General features: G+C 45.7%; 1 protein-coding gene across 1 annotated transcript in view; it reads right to left on the reverse strand.

Moving 5' to 3' along the window:
• LOC147705971 (protein-glutamine gamma-glutamyltransferase E-like) overlaps positions 1–17,729 on the reverse strand; it is a 285,536-nt gene that overhangs the window by 36,821 nt on the left and 230,986 nt on the right. The window contains exon 12 of the mRNA XM_086932428.1: positions 266–399. Coding sequence (XP_086788554.1) covers positions 266–399 — 134 coding nt within the window. The remainder of the gene's footprint in view (positions 1–265; positions 400–17,729) is intronic.

Consider the following 17,729-nt stretch of genomic DNA (forward strand, 5'->3'; position numbering starts at 1 on the left):
CCCCCGAATGAAGGTAGGGCGGCCGGCGGGCTATTGGCATTGTGACCTGATGGCCCTGTGGCAGTCGCCAGGTTAAGGGTTTCTGAGAGCAGGTCACAGTTATGACTCTTCTTTCCGAAACCCAGTGGCTCCACACCTCCAAATGTGGTAGGTGAATCTTAAATTTGTCATAGCAGAAGCACCACCAATCTGTAGCGGATATCACTGCATGCAAAAATGTAAATTATTGCCTCAATTCTCCAATGGTTGTGTTTATTCCACTCACTTTATCATAAGTTGCTCTTTCAAGAGGCCACTTCCCTCCAACAGCAATAAACAGTTCTTCAGCGCCTCAGAAAGAGGGTTCTGGAAGATGACCTCCGCCTGGAATTTCTGTTTAATTACAATTTTTTCTGGTACCTGAAGGGTGAGAGAAATAGAAAAGGTAAAATTACACGTAGGAGTGGTATGCGCCACATTATCAGATGCAAGAGCAATACAACAGTATATTTCAAATGGAACACTTTGTGCTTATTTGCGCAATTCACTTCTACATTTCTTGTGATACTTTCTCAACAAAGTTTTATTGCAAGATGGAGCCCAGTCCCCAAGTGTGTTGCTTTTCTGTAAAATGCCCCTTTTGAATTTTGACATGAGTGATCCATCTACATTTACCTCTAACCCTTCATATCCCTCATGTATTATCATGTACATTTGCATATATCAGTTTTCCAACTCTGTCTCTTACTCACTGTTGGATGTATGATGTTACAACACAAACTATTACAACGCATATCTTTGCCACATGGTTTATACAACGCAACCTTCATTACAACGCATGACATAACAACGCATGTTATATTGACTGTGTTGCACAGGCATTGCTTTGCAATGCCTGCGCTATAATGGATGTTTAACCTCACTGTTATATTAATATTCCTACTAATGCATATTATATTTCATATTGTTGATTGAAGTAGTTGTTGAGACCAAGCAAACACTGTGCTATTGTATGACGTAAACAGTAGAAGGTAAAAGTAGAACAATCAGTGCAAAAAAGCATAAATGATCATGATCTGACAGGCCACATACAATTATACTGGTTATAACTAGAATCAACTAACCATCGAAGGATGAAAGGATTTATATAAACTCAGTTGAACATGAATAGGAGACGCCTTTGCAAGAGCCAAGGACTACCACAAGCAAACTTTGAGATCCAAGTTTAGGAAAACATAACAGGGACATTTGAAGGTTAAGATTATGATATGCCAAAATTTGTTATAGAGTGCATGTACACCGATTGGTTTCTTGGCGCTGTTCTAGGAAATGCCGGAGCCCTTATTGATTTAGTTGTATGCCTGAGTGAATAACCATGTCTTGAGAAGCTATCACAGGCTAAGCCTACAGCTTAGAGAAATGAGGGATTGTCACATTTTGAAAAAGGACATAACATAATTTAATGTGAACAATCAGCTCACATATATAGTAAAACGGTTCTCTGATGGTCGTGATGACTCTACAAATCTAATTCTGCACAAAACTCTGTCCAGTGCAGTCTTTCAATATAGTAATGGTAAAGTAGTGACAGTTTTTTGAACCCGTGACTCCTGGGAGAGACTGGATTTCGTTAGACATTCCACGAGACAAAAACCCGGCAGTCTACCTGTTGTTTTCGATATGTCTCAGGGTTAGTATTAATGGAAAGGAGCACGTCCATCTCAAAGACAAGTGAGTGGCTTTTGGCCTAGATAAAATAAATTATCATGTGATAGGTGTGAGCCACTCAAGCATCTGTCATTCGAAAGGGTCACAAAGAAAACAGGGGATATTATCTACAATTAGAGAAAATGATCACTAACTAAGCTTAGCGTAATTTTTTCTATTGCTGTGCTTCGCCTGATTTTATCGCAGAGATAACGTGCTATTAGCAACGTTTATCTCAAATGCGATAAAATATCAGGCGTTAGCGGCGTAATGCGAGAATATCGCTGAGAATCCAGCGATATTCACGCATTATCGCTAACAGGGACTTAGCCACAATATCCAACTCCCGTTGGATATAATGGCTAAGAACTGGTCTGAGCAGGCGTTAGATTTTGGAGATATTCGCGGCTTAGCGCGAATATTTCCATCGCTACGCCTGCCTTGCTAATAGGCGATAGCGATGTTAGCGACTGTTTTCAGTCACTTTGCATGTCATTAGCAATAAATATCGCTGACATGCAAAGCAGACCCCAAACCGCTCACTATTGCCTAAAAGCTGTCGCTAACATTTGTTAGCGACAGCTTGCTAATAGGGGGATATAATTATCGCCGCTTAGCGGTCTAAAACGGCCGCTAAAGTGGTGATAGTCCAATATCGTCAGGCTTGGTAATATGCCCCACAATTAATTATGCAGGTGCCTGAGCCCCAGCAAAATTCGCACACACTGTGCAAAGACTCGGAAAATAACTCACCGCTGCATACATCTTAACCTATAAGAGTACCCTAGAGGAGGCAAAATTAACCGGTAAAACACACAACCAGTTTCTAGAGCAATCTTCACCATAGGAAAGATTGTGGGGAAACAGGACAATTTATCTTACATGATATACGAATGTCTTTTCTGCATGGTCACCACAGATAATTCACCTTTTTTGGGCTCTGGGTTAGTTGGTATTAAGACTCTGTGCGCTGTTACACTGCTATTCAGTACCACAGAGCATATGCTCTGTCCCTAAAACTGTACTGTAAAATTGTTTTCAGCCGAATGGTTTATTAAACTTTCAAGTAAGGCCATTGTAAATTGTCGAAGAAATTTCACCTGAGGTCCTAAGTCTCTATGCACAGTTCTGTGTCTGAGCAGAATCCCTGTAGCATGGCGCCGCCAACGAGTGTGGTCTTATTGTGAGACACTTGAGTAGTGCTTATATCAGTATACGACTGCCTCACTATCATTTCTGGTTGACGGTAGTGACGGATAAAAAAACCTACCTATATTTAAATAGGTTGATTCAAGCTTGATTCTTCTGAAAGGTTTCCTTTTTGAATTACTACCCAGCTGTGCGTTAAAGTATTGCATTGTATTTCTCTATTACTGCTTCAGTATGGCTGCGGATGATATCCCGGCACACAGTTGTGTAGTTGTGCGTAATCATTTGCAGGAATACCTCGTTTCTCTAGAGGGACAGGCGGTGGTTTTTGTAGTCTCTGCTGACGTGGCGTACCCGTTTGAGTTGTATTACTCATGGGTCACATTTCCCACAGTGGATGCTAATTCTGCTTTTTTTCACACTTACACCCCCGCTGATGCTCCTGCAGTGTACGCTCCATATCGGACAGTAGAAATTCTGATTTCTGTTTGGAAGCATGCTGTTTGGTTTAATGGTGCCCTCCCACACTTTTTTACAGCGGTCAGACAAGGACTGTTGTCCATTCCATGGGCTACTTGGCCTGTGTTGGATGCTTTTACCACGCATCCTCAGGCAGGTACTATGACAGCCCAGCAACTGCGACCCCTATATGCCTCTTCGGTAGCAGTTATTAGGGGTCTGGTTCACTACATTACTCGCAACCTCCCGGGTGGGGCCCCGGGTGGTGCAGCTCATCCAGTTGGCGGTGGTGGACTCAAACTTAGTCCCGTCACGGTTAATGCGGTCATAAGCAAGCGTCCGCAGGATAAGGAAGAAATGCCTTTTTGCCTTGCCGAGAAATTTGAACAACTGTAAGCAGTATTCCCAAATACTAGTCCTGTTGAGAAACACAGGATTCTCACCGTGAGTTTGTAGAAAGTCTAAGTGCCTGACTTAACTGAGGTTACAACTTGGGGGGTGATTTTTGCGGCGGTCTATACTAGGTGCTTTGGCACCCCGTCAATGACTGTTTTGCCTACTGTGATCAAGCGTGTTCAGGATGAGCACGACCAGAGGCAGCAGTGGAGTTGGGAATGTGGCTCGTGGGAGCATTTGATAAGGTACGCGATCTAGTCCTGCAAAATGTCAAGGGGGATGCAGTAAGTTTCCAAGTCTCTAATGCCCTGCGCGAGGTCCCCGACGCCGACAAACCCCGTCAGTTGCCAAAAATTATTAGGGAGGCTTATAAGACCCTAGGCCGTAATAGTTTAGGCCTTTCGCGAAAAAAGAAAAGCAACAGCAAGCTCAGCAAGGGTCGTCTGATAAGGATGACTGACCAAAGGTTCAGAAACAAAATTGGAGTAAGAACAAAAAACAGGGAAAGCAGCAGCAGCAGAAACAGGGTTCCCGTCCCGCTTCACCTACACCTGCCCCTCTTGAGTGTAAATATGATTTGCGTGACCACAGTACTATTAAGTCGCCTGATAGATTTCAGGTTCCTGAACAACGTTCTCCTCGGTCTTTGCAGGACACGTATGTAACAGCCACCATTGGAGGAGGCGGCAGCAGAGGTCAAGGTGCCCAACCGAGCCATGAGAGGCCTTGTAAGGCTCCTGGAAAAGGCAAGCAGGACGAGTCACGGCGTCAAAGACCCCAGTTTCAAAAGACGAAAGTTGCTGCTGTAACAGCAAGATATGCCACAGATAGTGAGAACGCAGCTTCGGAATCTGACATGGGCTCTGACCCTGCTGGACAGCGCAGCGGAGATTACCATCGTTTGAGAGGCGCTGCGTCCACTACTGAAGGTGACAGCGACTGACACCTTTGTTGTAGTGGAAACAGCTGACACTAAAGTGGCTCCCCTTGAAAGACTTTATGAAATTGTCCTTGTAATGGAAGGTGACATAGAACGTACCATAAAATGTTTTTTTGGGGGAAAATCTAACGACTGCTTATGATATTTTATTGGCGGAGGTCGACTGGCCCCCACCTTTTGTGTTGGCTGCTCCACAAGGGGAGGAGGTGATCCTCCCCGCTTTCGCGCACACTGTGCCCAAGGAGAAAGCACTGTAATTTGTAGAAGATTGGGCTAAGGCGCTTGCGCTGGCGTTGTACCGTACTTACTGTGGATGGGACAAATTTTCCCCTCGACATGAGATCCCTTTGAGGTCCATGCCACAGCCACAACCCCAATACCCCATAAGGAGTGAGGAGAAAGCCTCTGTAGCCGGAATCCTTCAATAATTGGAATATCAAGGTGTAATCAAAATGTCTGTGTCTCCAATGAATAACCCACTTTTTACTGTGCCCAAGCCATATGGCTCATACCGTTTGGTATTGGATTACCGCCACTCAAACTTGCATTGCCGTACATGTGCGGTGCAGAATACTCACAGTTCTGCTTTGTGGAGAGTCTTGTGCGTAAAAGGTTCAAGACCACGCTTGACATTTCCAATGGCTTTTTTGCCCATAACCTGTCCCACCTTTGTAGTCAATGGACAAGTTTTACCTGTGGTGGCAAACAACGCCAGTTCCTTCGATTGGCCATAGGCTACAAGAACAGTCCAGGTGTTTTTGCTGCCCGAATAGGCTCTCTACTTGAGAGGCTTGGCGCAGATGCATGTTCGTATGTGGATGACATTTATCTCACATATGACGAATTATGGCCGCATCTGTGCGGTGTTGAATGCATCATTTGCCGTTTTGCGGACTTATCTATAAATTCAACTTTACGAAATCACATATTGCAGAGTACACAGTGTTGCTCATGGGCTATGAGCTCAACAATGAAGGTAGAGGCTTGGCTCCTCACTTCTTGGAGAAATGCACACTTGTGCGCGCTCCCACAACGGTGAAAAACGACAATTCTTACTGGGCTTTTTGAATTTCAGACGTACATACATTCCGGAATATGCCCAGCATATAAAGTCGCTCTACGCATTGATACAACCTACTTTTTCCAAATCGTGCTGGCTGCCAGATCCTGTGCCAGAACATTCAGCCATCTTGCAATCTTTGCAGGCTGACCTACTAGAATCTAAGTTCTTGTTGACTCGTGATAACCACACCAACCTGGTAATAAGAATCATACCAGGGGCGGTGGGTTTCGCGTACCTCACTTTTAATGAGGGAGACACAGTTCCTATTGCTTACAAGTCACACTTGTACACTTTGACCCGGGTTGCGGTTTTCCACTGTGGAAAAAGTTTTGACAGCAGTGCAAATGGCGATTCTTAAGTAACATGCACTGTCGCAGTAAAAACAAATCGGGGTTGTTACTCCGTATCCTGCCTTGGAGGCAGTGACGGAGGCCAGTGTACCAAATTCAAAGACATTGCACCCTCGGTGGATACAATGGGCTACATCCTTGACATCCCCAGATGTAACGTTCATTTTTGATTCCTCTTTGCAAACTCAAGAGTTTTTGCAGTATGAGTTTTTTCATCCTGCTTGTTGGACTTGGCCCTTCTGGCAGGTTCACCCCTAAACTTTTTGCTCTTTTGAATGTGAATTGGTGGTAGTGATTTTTGGTTTCTGCGCACTTTCACTGTGTCCCAGTGGAAAGTGCGTGCGCACTATGAGCGCATGGAGTAAGGTTGGCCTGCCCTCCCATAGGAATGCATGGGGAATGTCTGTGTCCCTGGTAGTTCCTGATGCTTGAGGTGTGCAGGCTCGAGTTTGGTATGTGCGAACTCGTGTGATTGAATGCTGCGCAATGATGTATGCGGCGTGTATGTGTCTAGTGTGGAAGTGCCACTTCTAGACATGGGTGTGCGTGTGCAGTGAGTGTGCTGGCACGTGATTGGCCGGAGCTGGCTGGTGAGCCTGGCTCCAGGAGTCTGGATGGGTCTGCCCGGTGGTGAGTGTGGAGATTAGCATGCTGATGGCTGGGGAGGAGTGCACCTGGGACCTGAATAGGGCTGGGCTTTCCCCACACAATGCTGGCTCTGCCCCCTGTGGTGCGACTGATGACCCTAGCCCTGCCAGTGAATAGAGTGAGGGGCTGAGCACATCAAGGGTGCTCCCAGACCAGCTGCGACTGGTTCTTCCCCCACCCTGCACAAAGACAAAGAGTTTCACTGTATAAAAAGGAGCTGTGTCCCCTTACAATTTGTTCTCTTCCTGATCCAAGCTGAGAGGGGCTGCTGCTGCTGCTGGGCGCCAGAAGGACCGCCACTGGGGATTGCCTCCCTGCCTAGGAGGATCCGGTGAGCTGGCTCTGGGCCCAGCTTTGCCCCCCCACCCCCTGAAGGACTTTGGGGGCACTAGCACCTGATGAGCGCTTTACTTGAACTTTGAGGGAGCCTCCAGCGCCTGGAAGCGCTGGATGTACCCCTAGCGCTCAGAGTGCTTTATTTCCCCTTTTGCTGCTGCCCACGCCGCATATTGCCGTGTCTTTTTGCCCTTGTGTGACCCCTGATGGGTGCCCACCCCACCAGGGACCTGGTGCTGATTTGTGCCACTTCCCCGTGGGATTGGTCCCTGGGTCGCGAGGACTCCCGCATCATCATACCTGGGCCACACAGGGATTGAATCAGCCTCAAGGGCTTCCCCGCGCGCACCCAGGAAGCCAGGCACAAGCCGAGGACCTGGGCGAAGCCGGCAATCAGGCCTGAAAAGAGGAGACCAGCCGACTCCTTCCTATGCTTCCCCCTGTCTGGGGAAGCCAAGCAGAGTCCTCACCCGGGAGAGCAAGGAGAGCCGCCGCAAGATGAGGGAGCCCATCGGAGATGCCTCCCCCTACTGACGGTGAGTGCGGGCATCTCGTCAGGGCTCACAGTGCAGAGCGGCCCCGAAAGGACCGGGCCGCTCCCCCTCCTCGCCAGTCTATTTCAAGCCACGAGGGCTCCGGTGGCCATTGTGTCACGAGTCCCCAGGGCGGGACTCCAACGAGGGGGGCATTGTTGTTACAGAGCCCCGAGGCTCAAGGTGGCCTTTTTGTGATTTGGAGCCCCGAGGCTCCTGGGGGCAATTGCGAGTTCGAGTTCGAGTCCCCCGAGCTGGACTCTAACGATGACGCATTCCTTTACTTGGAGCCCAGAGAGGCTCTTGAGGGCATTTTGAATTTAGAGCCCAGAGAGGCTCACAGCCCACATTGTGTTTAGAGCCAAGAGAGGCTCACAGCCCACATTGTGTTTAGAGCCCAGAGAGGCTATGGGGCATTGCATTGGTCAGAGCCTGCGAGGCTCCAACGTTGGCCCCATCATTATTTCCACAGCTGCCCAGCACTTAGTGGGCAGCTGCTCCATTTAGGACCCTGACTTTGGGACACAGGGCGTCCTAGCCCTAGAGAGGCCAGTTGGCCTAGGGACTGCCACAGGTGGTGGCTCATGTGAGTTTTACGCAATTGTTTTTCTTCCCTACACCTCTGAATGTGTTGTGATGCATCATGTGTAATGTGCTTCTACCCCTCCATGTATTGTGAGATAAACAACCGTTACAACGCAACTATTATAACGGACTACTTTTACAACGCAACCACTACAACGTAGGATCCTTTACAACAAATGCCTTTACAACACATGACATTACATTAGGTGGTTGTTCTTGCTAGTACAGGTGGTGCTAGTGAGGTCCTAGTTCCCTGTGTGACATTTTCCTAAGGTGGTTAGGGTTGCGTAGGTGGTACTTACCTGTTACCAGTAGTTACTGGTTGTGTGCTAATGTGTGCTACAGTGATTTTACATTCTATGTTTTATATTCTAAGTGCTAGTTCTAAAAGTGCATATTCCTGACAGTGGTCCAGGTGGCCCTGTCTTGTACATATCCCCTGTAAATTCTGCCCATGCCTGTTGGCACATTGTAAAGTGTGTGTTTTTATTGCAACCACTACAACGCAGGATCCTTTACAACAAATGCCTTTACAACACATGACATTACATTAGGTGGTTGTTCTTGCTAGTACAGGTGGTGCTAGTGAGGTCCTAGTTCCCTGTGTGACATTTTCCTAAGGTGGTTAGGGTTGCGTAGGTGGTACTTACCTGTTACCAGTAGTTACTGGTTGTGTGCTAATGTGTGCTACAGTGATTTTACATTCTATGTTTTATATTCTAAGTGCTAGTTCTAAAAGTGCATATTCCTGACAGTGGTCCAGGTGGCCCTGTCTTGTACATATCCCCTGTAAATTCTGCCCATGCCTGTTGGCACATTGTAAAGTGTGTGTTTTTATCTAATGTGTTTTGGTGTAATACAAAGGCTATTTTTACATAACCTTGAGTGGAGTTGCCTTTGTACTGGGCCTTGGGTGTTGTTGATGGGTGCGAGCGCAAACACTTAACCTACATAGCCTCCGAGTTCAGCCTTGCTGCTCACGTCACATTACCTAGAGGGTGAGCAGGGGTTATCTTGGCGTGTAACTCCCTTGCCCTGACTTAGAGTTGTGGTCTCTGACTGGTTTTGGTGTGAGCCCTGGCCAGCCAGGGATCCCATTTCTAACACTGCTCCTCTAACTATGCGCCCACTAGAGGATTTTCGTTTTATCATTTACACTGATGGGAGTGCGCAAGCGGCTACGGGTTCTAGACATGGGTATTCCGCTGCCTGTGCAATTGTGGTTGGTACGATGGTGGATGGTGAATTCAGGTCCGATGTCGTGCATACACAGACATTAGGGTACTGTACCGCCCAGTTAGCAGAGCTACGTGTACTGATGCTTGCATTGGAGTACACGGACCCCAGTGTGACTACTCTTATAGTGAGTGATTCTTACTACTGTGTACAGTCTTTCAATGACAATCTACCCTTTTGGACTCCCAATGATTATCATGATTCCAAAGGTCGCACAATAAAACATAAAATGATCTGGGTTCGAGTGGCGGAGCTAAAAGAACGACTCCCACTTGTTTTTTGTAATTCATACTCTGGGTCATCAGCGCGTTGGAGTTCACGCTGTTGGCAACTGTCTCACGGATGAGGCTGCGAAGACAGCAGTAGCAACATTTGCAGTGGCAGCGGTTACACGTTCCAAAAGTAAGATTGATGATGACATCTTGGCAGCTGTTGCCGCAACTGAGAAGGAGGAGGTAATTATCCTAAGGGTTTCCCTTCGAAGTACTCTTATCAATTAAGTCCCGATAAAGTTCCTTATGTGAGAACTAAAGACGTTGGTGACAGACTGATTCCCAACCCTGACCGCAGACAGGCTTTGATTACAGCAGCCCACGCTGGGATGGCTTCGGAGCAGGCCGGCGTGTCAGCTACTATATCTCTCCTCCAGCAACGGTATTGGTGGCGGGGTTTGTACAAACAGAAACGTGATTTTGTACTTCAATGTGGCATTTGTCAGCAAATTAAACCTTCTTCTGCTGCACGCCTGCCCCAAACTCAGTTGTACATATCTAATAAGCCACCTGTGTGTGTTTATTTGGATCACTGAGGTCTTTTCTCTTCTGATACTGCGTATAAGTACATCTTAGTTGCAGTTGACTCTTGCATGTGCTTTGTCTGTGTGTGGCCTCAAAGGAGCGCTGATGCTAGAACTGTCGTAAGGGATTTGCATGTCTTTGTGGGAATTTTTGTGTGCAGCACCTTCCATTCGGACCAGGGTCCAGCATTCGCCTCTAAGGCGTACAAGGATGCCATGGCCTCATTGGGGGTCCAAGTCAAATTTTCGTCTCCATACAGGCCTGAGGGTAATAGTGTTGTGGAGCGAATGAACCGAGATTTAAAGCAATCCTTGACAGCGAAGGTTTTAGGTGGTGGCAGAGAATGGTTTACCCACCTGAATAGCGTAGAACGTGCATTTAATATTCTCCTTAGAAGGTCTCTGGGTGGGCAGACCCCATAGGAAATGCTCTTTGGCATCAAGATGTTTGTTCTGGACCTTGACGGTCTAGACATGGCGGTGGGAGCTGCATCCTTTGACGTAGACGAACATTCTAATGTTTTACAGAACCTACAAGAGACCTAAGACAGTCTTGCAAAGGAAAACTTGCCCTCCACGTCTGAAGCTGCGTTGCAGATTCCGGTAGTCGGCTGGCTACCCCAGGTTGGAGAACTGGTCTGAGAGAAGATCGAAAACAAGAAAGAATTTTGGCCCTTCATACAAGCTCCAGTTGCTGTGCTTGGAGTGCAGGGTACAAGAACAGTCATTTTACCTCCTCTTCCTGGACGAAAGGGGAACAGGTACATTTCAATTGACCATGTCAAACCACACAGGGTGGCCAATACACTATAGTATGAAGCCTACGGTTTCGTGTCCAGCAATGGTATGACACTCTGTTTTGGCACCGGATCCTGCCATCAGGCCTGACATTGCCATTGAAATTAGTCCACTCACGAATCCTTTCTTGAATCAACCTGCTAGTGATAATGACACTGAAGGAGACTGTGGGTTACCCCTGAGCTCTCCCAAGTATGCTCAGGCTTTTCTTGAAGTTAGAGATGCTGTCAGCACTTGTAGAATTCCATGGATGAAAGTGGCCAAGGCAATTTATACGGCAATAGGCTTAAATTCTCTGTGGGAGAATCCTGCAGCTAATTATTTCCCGCCCAGAAAGACCTTTAAGGAGCTTTACTGGAACATGGTCTCTATAAAAGTTTTAGGATCTGTGTCAGCCCATCACTTACAAGAGAGTTCCTGGAACTGAAACATGATATTGTCTATGAAGGGTACTGGGACTTTATCACACTTTCTTGTGATAGGAAACGGTACCATCAATTTAGGGTGGGAACGCTTCAAGTCAACTCATTTACCGGCAAATGGCACGCTAATAACAGCACAAGCTATCATTTTGTCCATTAGTATCAAGAGGGAGGAGTCTTGGGCTATTACTGCTCTTGTCAGAGCAGAAGGTCCACGCACGACGTGCCCGAATTACATGAAATGCAAAAGATTGTCGAGGTGTTCCTGCTGAGAAAGAAGAAATTAGTGCAGTCTGTAATGCAAGCGGATTAGAACAGGGTAACTTAGTGGTCACCCTGGGAATCCATTTTGTTGGATTTAATGCCCTCACACACCCTTTCAGGTGTCATGCTTCATCATTTGGGCTTGCTCCTCGTTGGGTCGGCGGTGCAATACCCAACGGGCAACACCTCATAGAGGGGCTCTTTTGGCGGCGTTCTTTTTCCAACTGGCGTGTAGATGAAGTGCGGGTGTGGGGCCAGGATTCAGGGTAGATGTAACTATGTGAAGTAAAATAAAGTTAGTGGTACCAGAGACAATTTTATTCGGGAGGGCCACTGCTTTAATTAAAACCAATATCCTAGAGGAGAGTAGTGGAAAGTGATGTTTCCCACTCTCTTCTGGAGTGTGTTAAAGTCTGGTCAACATGTTTCTCGCTACTCTACAATTTACTGAGCGATTCTTCAGGACCAGGGGGACTAGTTAGAAGGTATCTAAAGGTATCTGTAACTATCTACACTATTGCCACTTGGTATGGTGTATGTAAGTCAATTAAACTACCATCCTAGTGGTTGAACAGGCGTATGTTACTATATTACCCTTCTTCAAGTTGCGATTGTTAATACCTAAAGTTAAAAACAATCAAACAACAACAGTATCCAGCGGGTAAAGCTTCAGGAGATCTTCCACCACAATGTTGATGTTAGCCTGAGCTTCGATCATAAGCACCTACCCATCGCCGCTGGAACCGGGTGGAGCCTGCAGACTGCACTAATTTCTTCTTTCTCAGCAGGAACACCTCGACAATCTTTTGCATATCATTTTGTCCATCTCAGCCGGTAACTATAGCACACATTCTGTTTATCTGCCCAGTGTACAAATATCCCAGGCACACTTGGTTGAAGCCTATTTGCCTGCTGAAGGGCATTACCACTGGTAAAGAGGCGCTGAGGATACTTTAAACAGATTCTTCAAAACCTACTGTCATTGCTGTTGCCAAATTTCTACATTGGATGTGGGCAACTCATGCACATAGTTTAAGACGGAACTAGCAGTGTTTATTATGTACACATATTTATATAGTCATACGAATTCTGTGATGCTTATTGCATTTTGGGCCGGGATTTTCTAAGTTTTTATAGTTCTTATCCTGTTTTTAGATAAATTATTGTGTAATTGGATGGATTACCTTGATGATGTACTCTTCTGCTGTGTGGTCCTGTTATTCTTATTGAGAATGTAATGTTCAATTTTCTTAAACCTTTTTATATGCTACTGTATTGTCTTTTATGATATGCGCATCGAAATAAAGACTATTTGAAAGTGACACTGAATATACTTACCCAACTGATTTGTCTATGCCTGATTTGGAGACCCGTGTGGCTAATCAATCCCGTTTTTCATTTGACACTGGCTCATCCACATCAAAGACCCCTTCAAAAGTTTTGATTTTTGCTACCTGGTTTAAAAAACATTTTTTGGTCCCACCTTGGATGTACATTTGGCTGGTGCTGATTGCAATTTATTTGTTCATGTCCATAGGATTTGTGGTATCTTTTTTTCGTTTTATCAATTTACACTATGTTGAAGAAAGAACATCAATTCGAGTGATTGATGGAACTTTGGCTCCCCACTCCTCTCCGCACATCATAACGAGGGACCAGACTTTTGTTAATATAACTGCTTGGCCCGTTTTAGATAGGATTGTATGGGATGCTGTAAAGTTCCAGATTCATGGTCCCACAGAGGTTAATATTGTTCCCAATGTACTCCATGTTTCTACGGGGGATGTGGTTAAACAAAATATTCACTCTGATGATTGGGATGTTAAAGCTGTGGAAGCTTTATTTACTGATTTGAAATATTATGCTGCCTTCGATGCTGAAGATTTATATTTAGAGTCTGCGAATTATGGTGATTTGTACAGTTAGCAACATTTTGGCAATCACTTTCTGCATAAGACTAGCTCATTTAGGAGTATGGTTAATTTCACACAGTGAGAACATTGTCCTGCGCCAGTGGAAGGCAGCTTGAAAACATTTTTGAAAAAGTTTTCCTATTTTACTGATTTTGATCAATCCAACCCTAATGCATTTTCTTTTAAATTGACTGGAGAGTCATTTTCCGAGGTTAGACTTACCCACACCAAATTACTTTATTCAAAGTTATTTATTGACCAGTTGGTTGTTGGGGGCTATGAACTGTGGAGAGATAATATTGATCTTAAATCGGTTTGGGGTTCTAAAAGTTGGCAAGTGCAAGGCACTGAGGCTTTGCATCATGCATGTCTCATCCCAAAACATATGTTATTTCTGAATGATACTATTTCACAAACCACATGCTTTGGATTGGCTACTTCTAAAAAATTAAATGCTCCTTCATTTCCTAATTTGGGTGAATTTCCCCTTTGGAATAATTATACCAATACTTCCCTGAGTGAAATGCAGGCACTGTTTAGCAATTCCTCTTTTAATGTTTCCAGCATTAATCCTGAAGTCTGGTTGCTATGGCAAAAAAGTGCAGATTCCTGCCAGCAAGGTTTTCTGGGTCTGACCCCTGGCTATACAGAGGTTAAAGTTGATCCTCGTTCTCAAACTCACCACTCAGTCGCCACCTATTCTGTAGTCAAATTGTGCCAGAGTTGGCTCAGACGTTCATCCTTAGCATCTGTTAAGTCACATTTGTCCAAACTCACTGACACTGTCGATTTAAATGATTTTGTGAAAAGCCCTGCGGGTGGCAGATCGAAAAGAGGAATATATGCTGCTTACAATGAGGTTTGGAAACTGTCTCAAATTGAAGATGCTTCTAGGTTTAGAGCTATTGATCAGGCCAATTTAGAAAAAGTGCTTGCCGTTGTTTTCTTCGGAAAGAAAGCATTAACACCCTTTCTTTCCGAATTTACACTCTAGACAATATTGTGTCATCTGTGGTTGATAATGACCAAGAAGATGTTGCAGTGTTACATCATGGGCAGAATCAATTGCGTTCTGTTATACAGTTTGCCTGGACTTTGCAAACGTTAAAGAATGGTCTCTTTCCATGGGATTACATGAACACAAGCTTGTTATTTCTGCCTTTCAATTCGACTGTTAAACAGCAATTTATGTCAATGAAAGATTTCACGTTTTCCCTGTTGCATATTGAAAAGTTAGAACCTTTGCCTTTTTCTGTAGCAGAAGCCAATTCGGCTGTTTGGCTTATCCACGGGTTGATACCATACCCTTCTTACTTTTCAAATTCGAGGCTTGCATGAAACACTATGCTATAGGCAGATTTAATCCCCTGGGTGGAGCATATCTTCATGATGTTTGGAATCTCCCATTCACATACAGATGTTTGAGGGATGGTATGGTGAATATGCTACCAAATGGTTACCTGATACAACATCTTAACAGACCAAAGGGAAAAGGAGGCGGTATAGCGATTGTTTACCGTAACTCCATTAATTGCAGGATACAAGAAGGAGGAATCGATGACTGCGAAAGCGCCCTCTTTTCCCTCCAAATTACTCCTAACAAATCCCCCTCGGGTTCCCTCGTATACCGACCACCTGGCAACTTAGGAAATTTTGCTGGCTCACTCCTTGACTTCACGACCTCATCCTGCACCACAACCTCCAATTTTATCTTGCTGGGAGACCTGAATCTCCACTTTGAGGACAGATCAGACAGCACCGTAAAGGACATTATCTCTGAACTAAAATCACTGGACTTACACCTCTTAAATTCGGAGGTAACCCATACCAAGGGTCATCTGCTAGACCCTATCTTCTCCAACCTGTCAAAAATAGAAACACGACCAACCCTCCCATTACCATGGTCGGATCACTTCCTCATCCCTTTTACTTGGCAAATTGACCCTAACACCCCCCTAACGTCATCAGCAAGAGAACATGACAGAATCTGGTCCAAACTCTCACTTGAGCGCTGGACCCAAGAGTTGATAAGCTCGGCCCCCTCTGCTTCCTCTGACCCCATAAAAGCAGACGAAAATTTCACCAAATGGCTCACATCTACTCTGGATACAGTTGCTCCCAAAAAAAACATAACTAAAAAAAGCACCACCTTCAAATCCCCATGGTACTCCCAAGAATTGAAGAACCTTAGAAAAATCTGTAAGATCAAAGAGCGGAACTGGAGGAAAAATTGGGACCCCATCATTAAAGATGAATATAAAAAAGCAATGAGAACCTACAAATTAGCACGAAAATCAGCACAATCATCCTTCTTCAATGAAAAAATAAAAAATGCTTCCAACTCATCCAGAGAGACCTATAAAATCTTCAAAGAGTTACTCAAAATCCCTAAACCACCCTCCTCTGAGCAACCCACAATTTCCAGATGCAATCAAATTGCATCCTTTTTTCAGAACAAAATCACCAATATTTTACAAACCCTCCCACCCATAACGAACAATGAACCCCCTGAGGAACGGGTGCCCTCCACAACTGGCCCGACCTTAGATAGCTTTCACCAACTGTCCAACGAAGACTTCCTGAAAACGCTTTCAGGCATGAAAAGTGGCTCACCCACCGATCCTGCCCCTATCCGTATCCTCAAACAAATTGGCCCTGTCATTTCACACCTAGCAACAAATCTTATCAATGCCTCCTTTACTCAAGGAGTAGTCCCCCCAAACTGGAAACATGCGATCGTCAAAGCCCTTCAAAAAAAGCCAGGCCAGGACCCTTCAGACTTTTCGAACCTGCGCCCAATCTCTCTCTTACCAGGTATGAGTAAGATTGCAGAGAAACTAGTCAACCAGCAACTATCTAACTTTCTTGAAAGTAACAATCTCCTACGCCCATCACAAACAGGTTTCCGCCCCGGGCAGGGGACAGAGACCGCCCTGGTAAAGGTAGTCGAGGAAGCCAGATGCATCTTGGATTCAGGGGGATCGGTTTTACTGATCCTCCTGGATCTAAGCGCTGCATTTGACACGGTGGACCATAAGATCTTGATCCAGCGACTACTTAACCTGGGAGTGAGAGACAAGGCACTCAGCTGGCTGTCATCGTTCCTGAAGGACAGAACCTTCCAGGTCTGTGAAGGGAATATAAGATCAGACCCATTCCACCTCCAGTGTGGGGTTCCACAGGGCTCTTCATTGAGCCCCACACTATTTAACACCTACATGGCCCCCCTGGAGGATGTGGTAATTCCCTTTGGGATAAAAGCTGTAACATATGCCGACGACACCCAAATGGTTGTGTCTTTTTCCCTTGAAGGTGAAAAAATAAAAAACCTCCATGATTGCCTTGAGGGACTCTACGAGTGGATGTCTAAATCAAGGTTGAAACTCAATGGCTCCAAGACCGAGCTCATGTTGCTGGGTCACCAAGTGTCACCTCTCCCGTCCGCCATGTGGCCCTCTTGCCTAGGTCCCCTTCCTCAGCCCAAGACGGAACTCAAGAGTTTAGGCTTCTGGATAGAACAGGATTTATCCATGAAGACACAGGCCAAAAAAACTGCCGGCACTTGTGTCGGCCTACTCCGCTCAGCTAGGAAGATTCTCCCTCTACTCCCCGCACAATCTCAAAACCTGCTGATACAGGGATTAATACTATCGAGGTTAGATTATAGTAACGCCCTCTTCCTGGCAGCCCCAGAAGCCACCTTTAATGTTCTCCAAAGAACACAGAATGCCGCTGCTCGGATGCTGACAGGAACACCTCGGAGACTTTCTGCCAAACCAGCACTAAAGGCACTCCATTGGCTGCCGATTCGAGAAAGAGTCATATTCAAGGCCCTATGCACCACCCATAGGGCCCTGCAAAACCTAGGGCCACCAATGCTGAAGACCATGATCTACCCTTACAAACCCAATAGGCCCCTCCGCTCCTCTCAAAGGAACCTGGCTACGGTCCACAGAGCAAAGAAAGCCCGCACTGGAGGACGCCGTTTCTCGGTCACAGCCGCTACTCTTTGGAACGCGCTTCCAACTCAGCTTCGGGCCGAACCCAACTACATGAAGTTCCGAAAACTACTCAAAACGCACCTCTTCCCACAATAAAACTCCTCTCTCCTTCTTTTACCCTTAGTCCCCCCCCTCTTCCTCCCCTCAGCTGTAT

Source organism: Lissotriton vulgaris, chromosome 7 (genome assembly GCF_964263255.1).
Source record: "Lissotriton vulgaris chromosome 7, aLisVul1.2, whole genome shotgun sequence".
Classification (NCBI taxonomy): Eukaryota; Metazoa; Chordata; class Amphibia; order Caudata; family Salamandridae; genus Lissotriton; species Lissotriton vulgaris.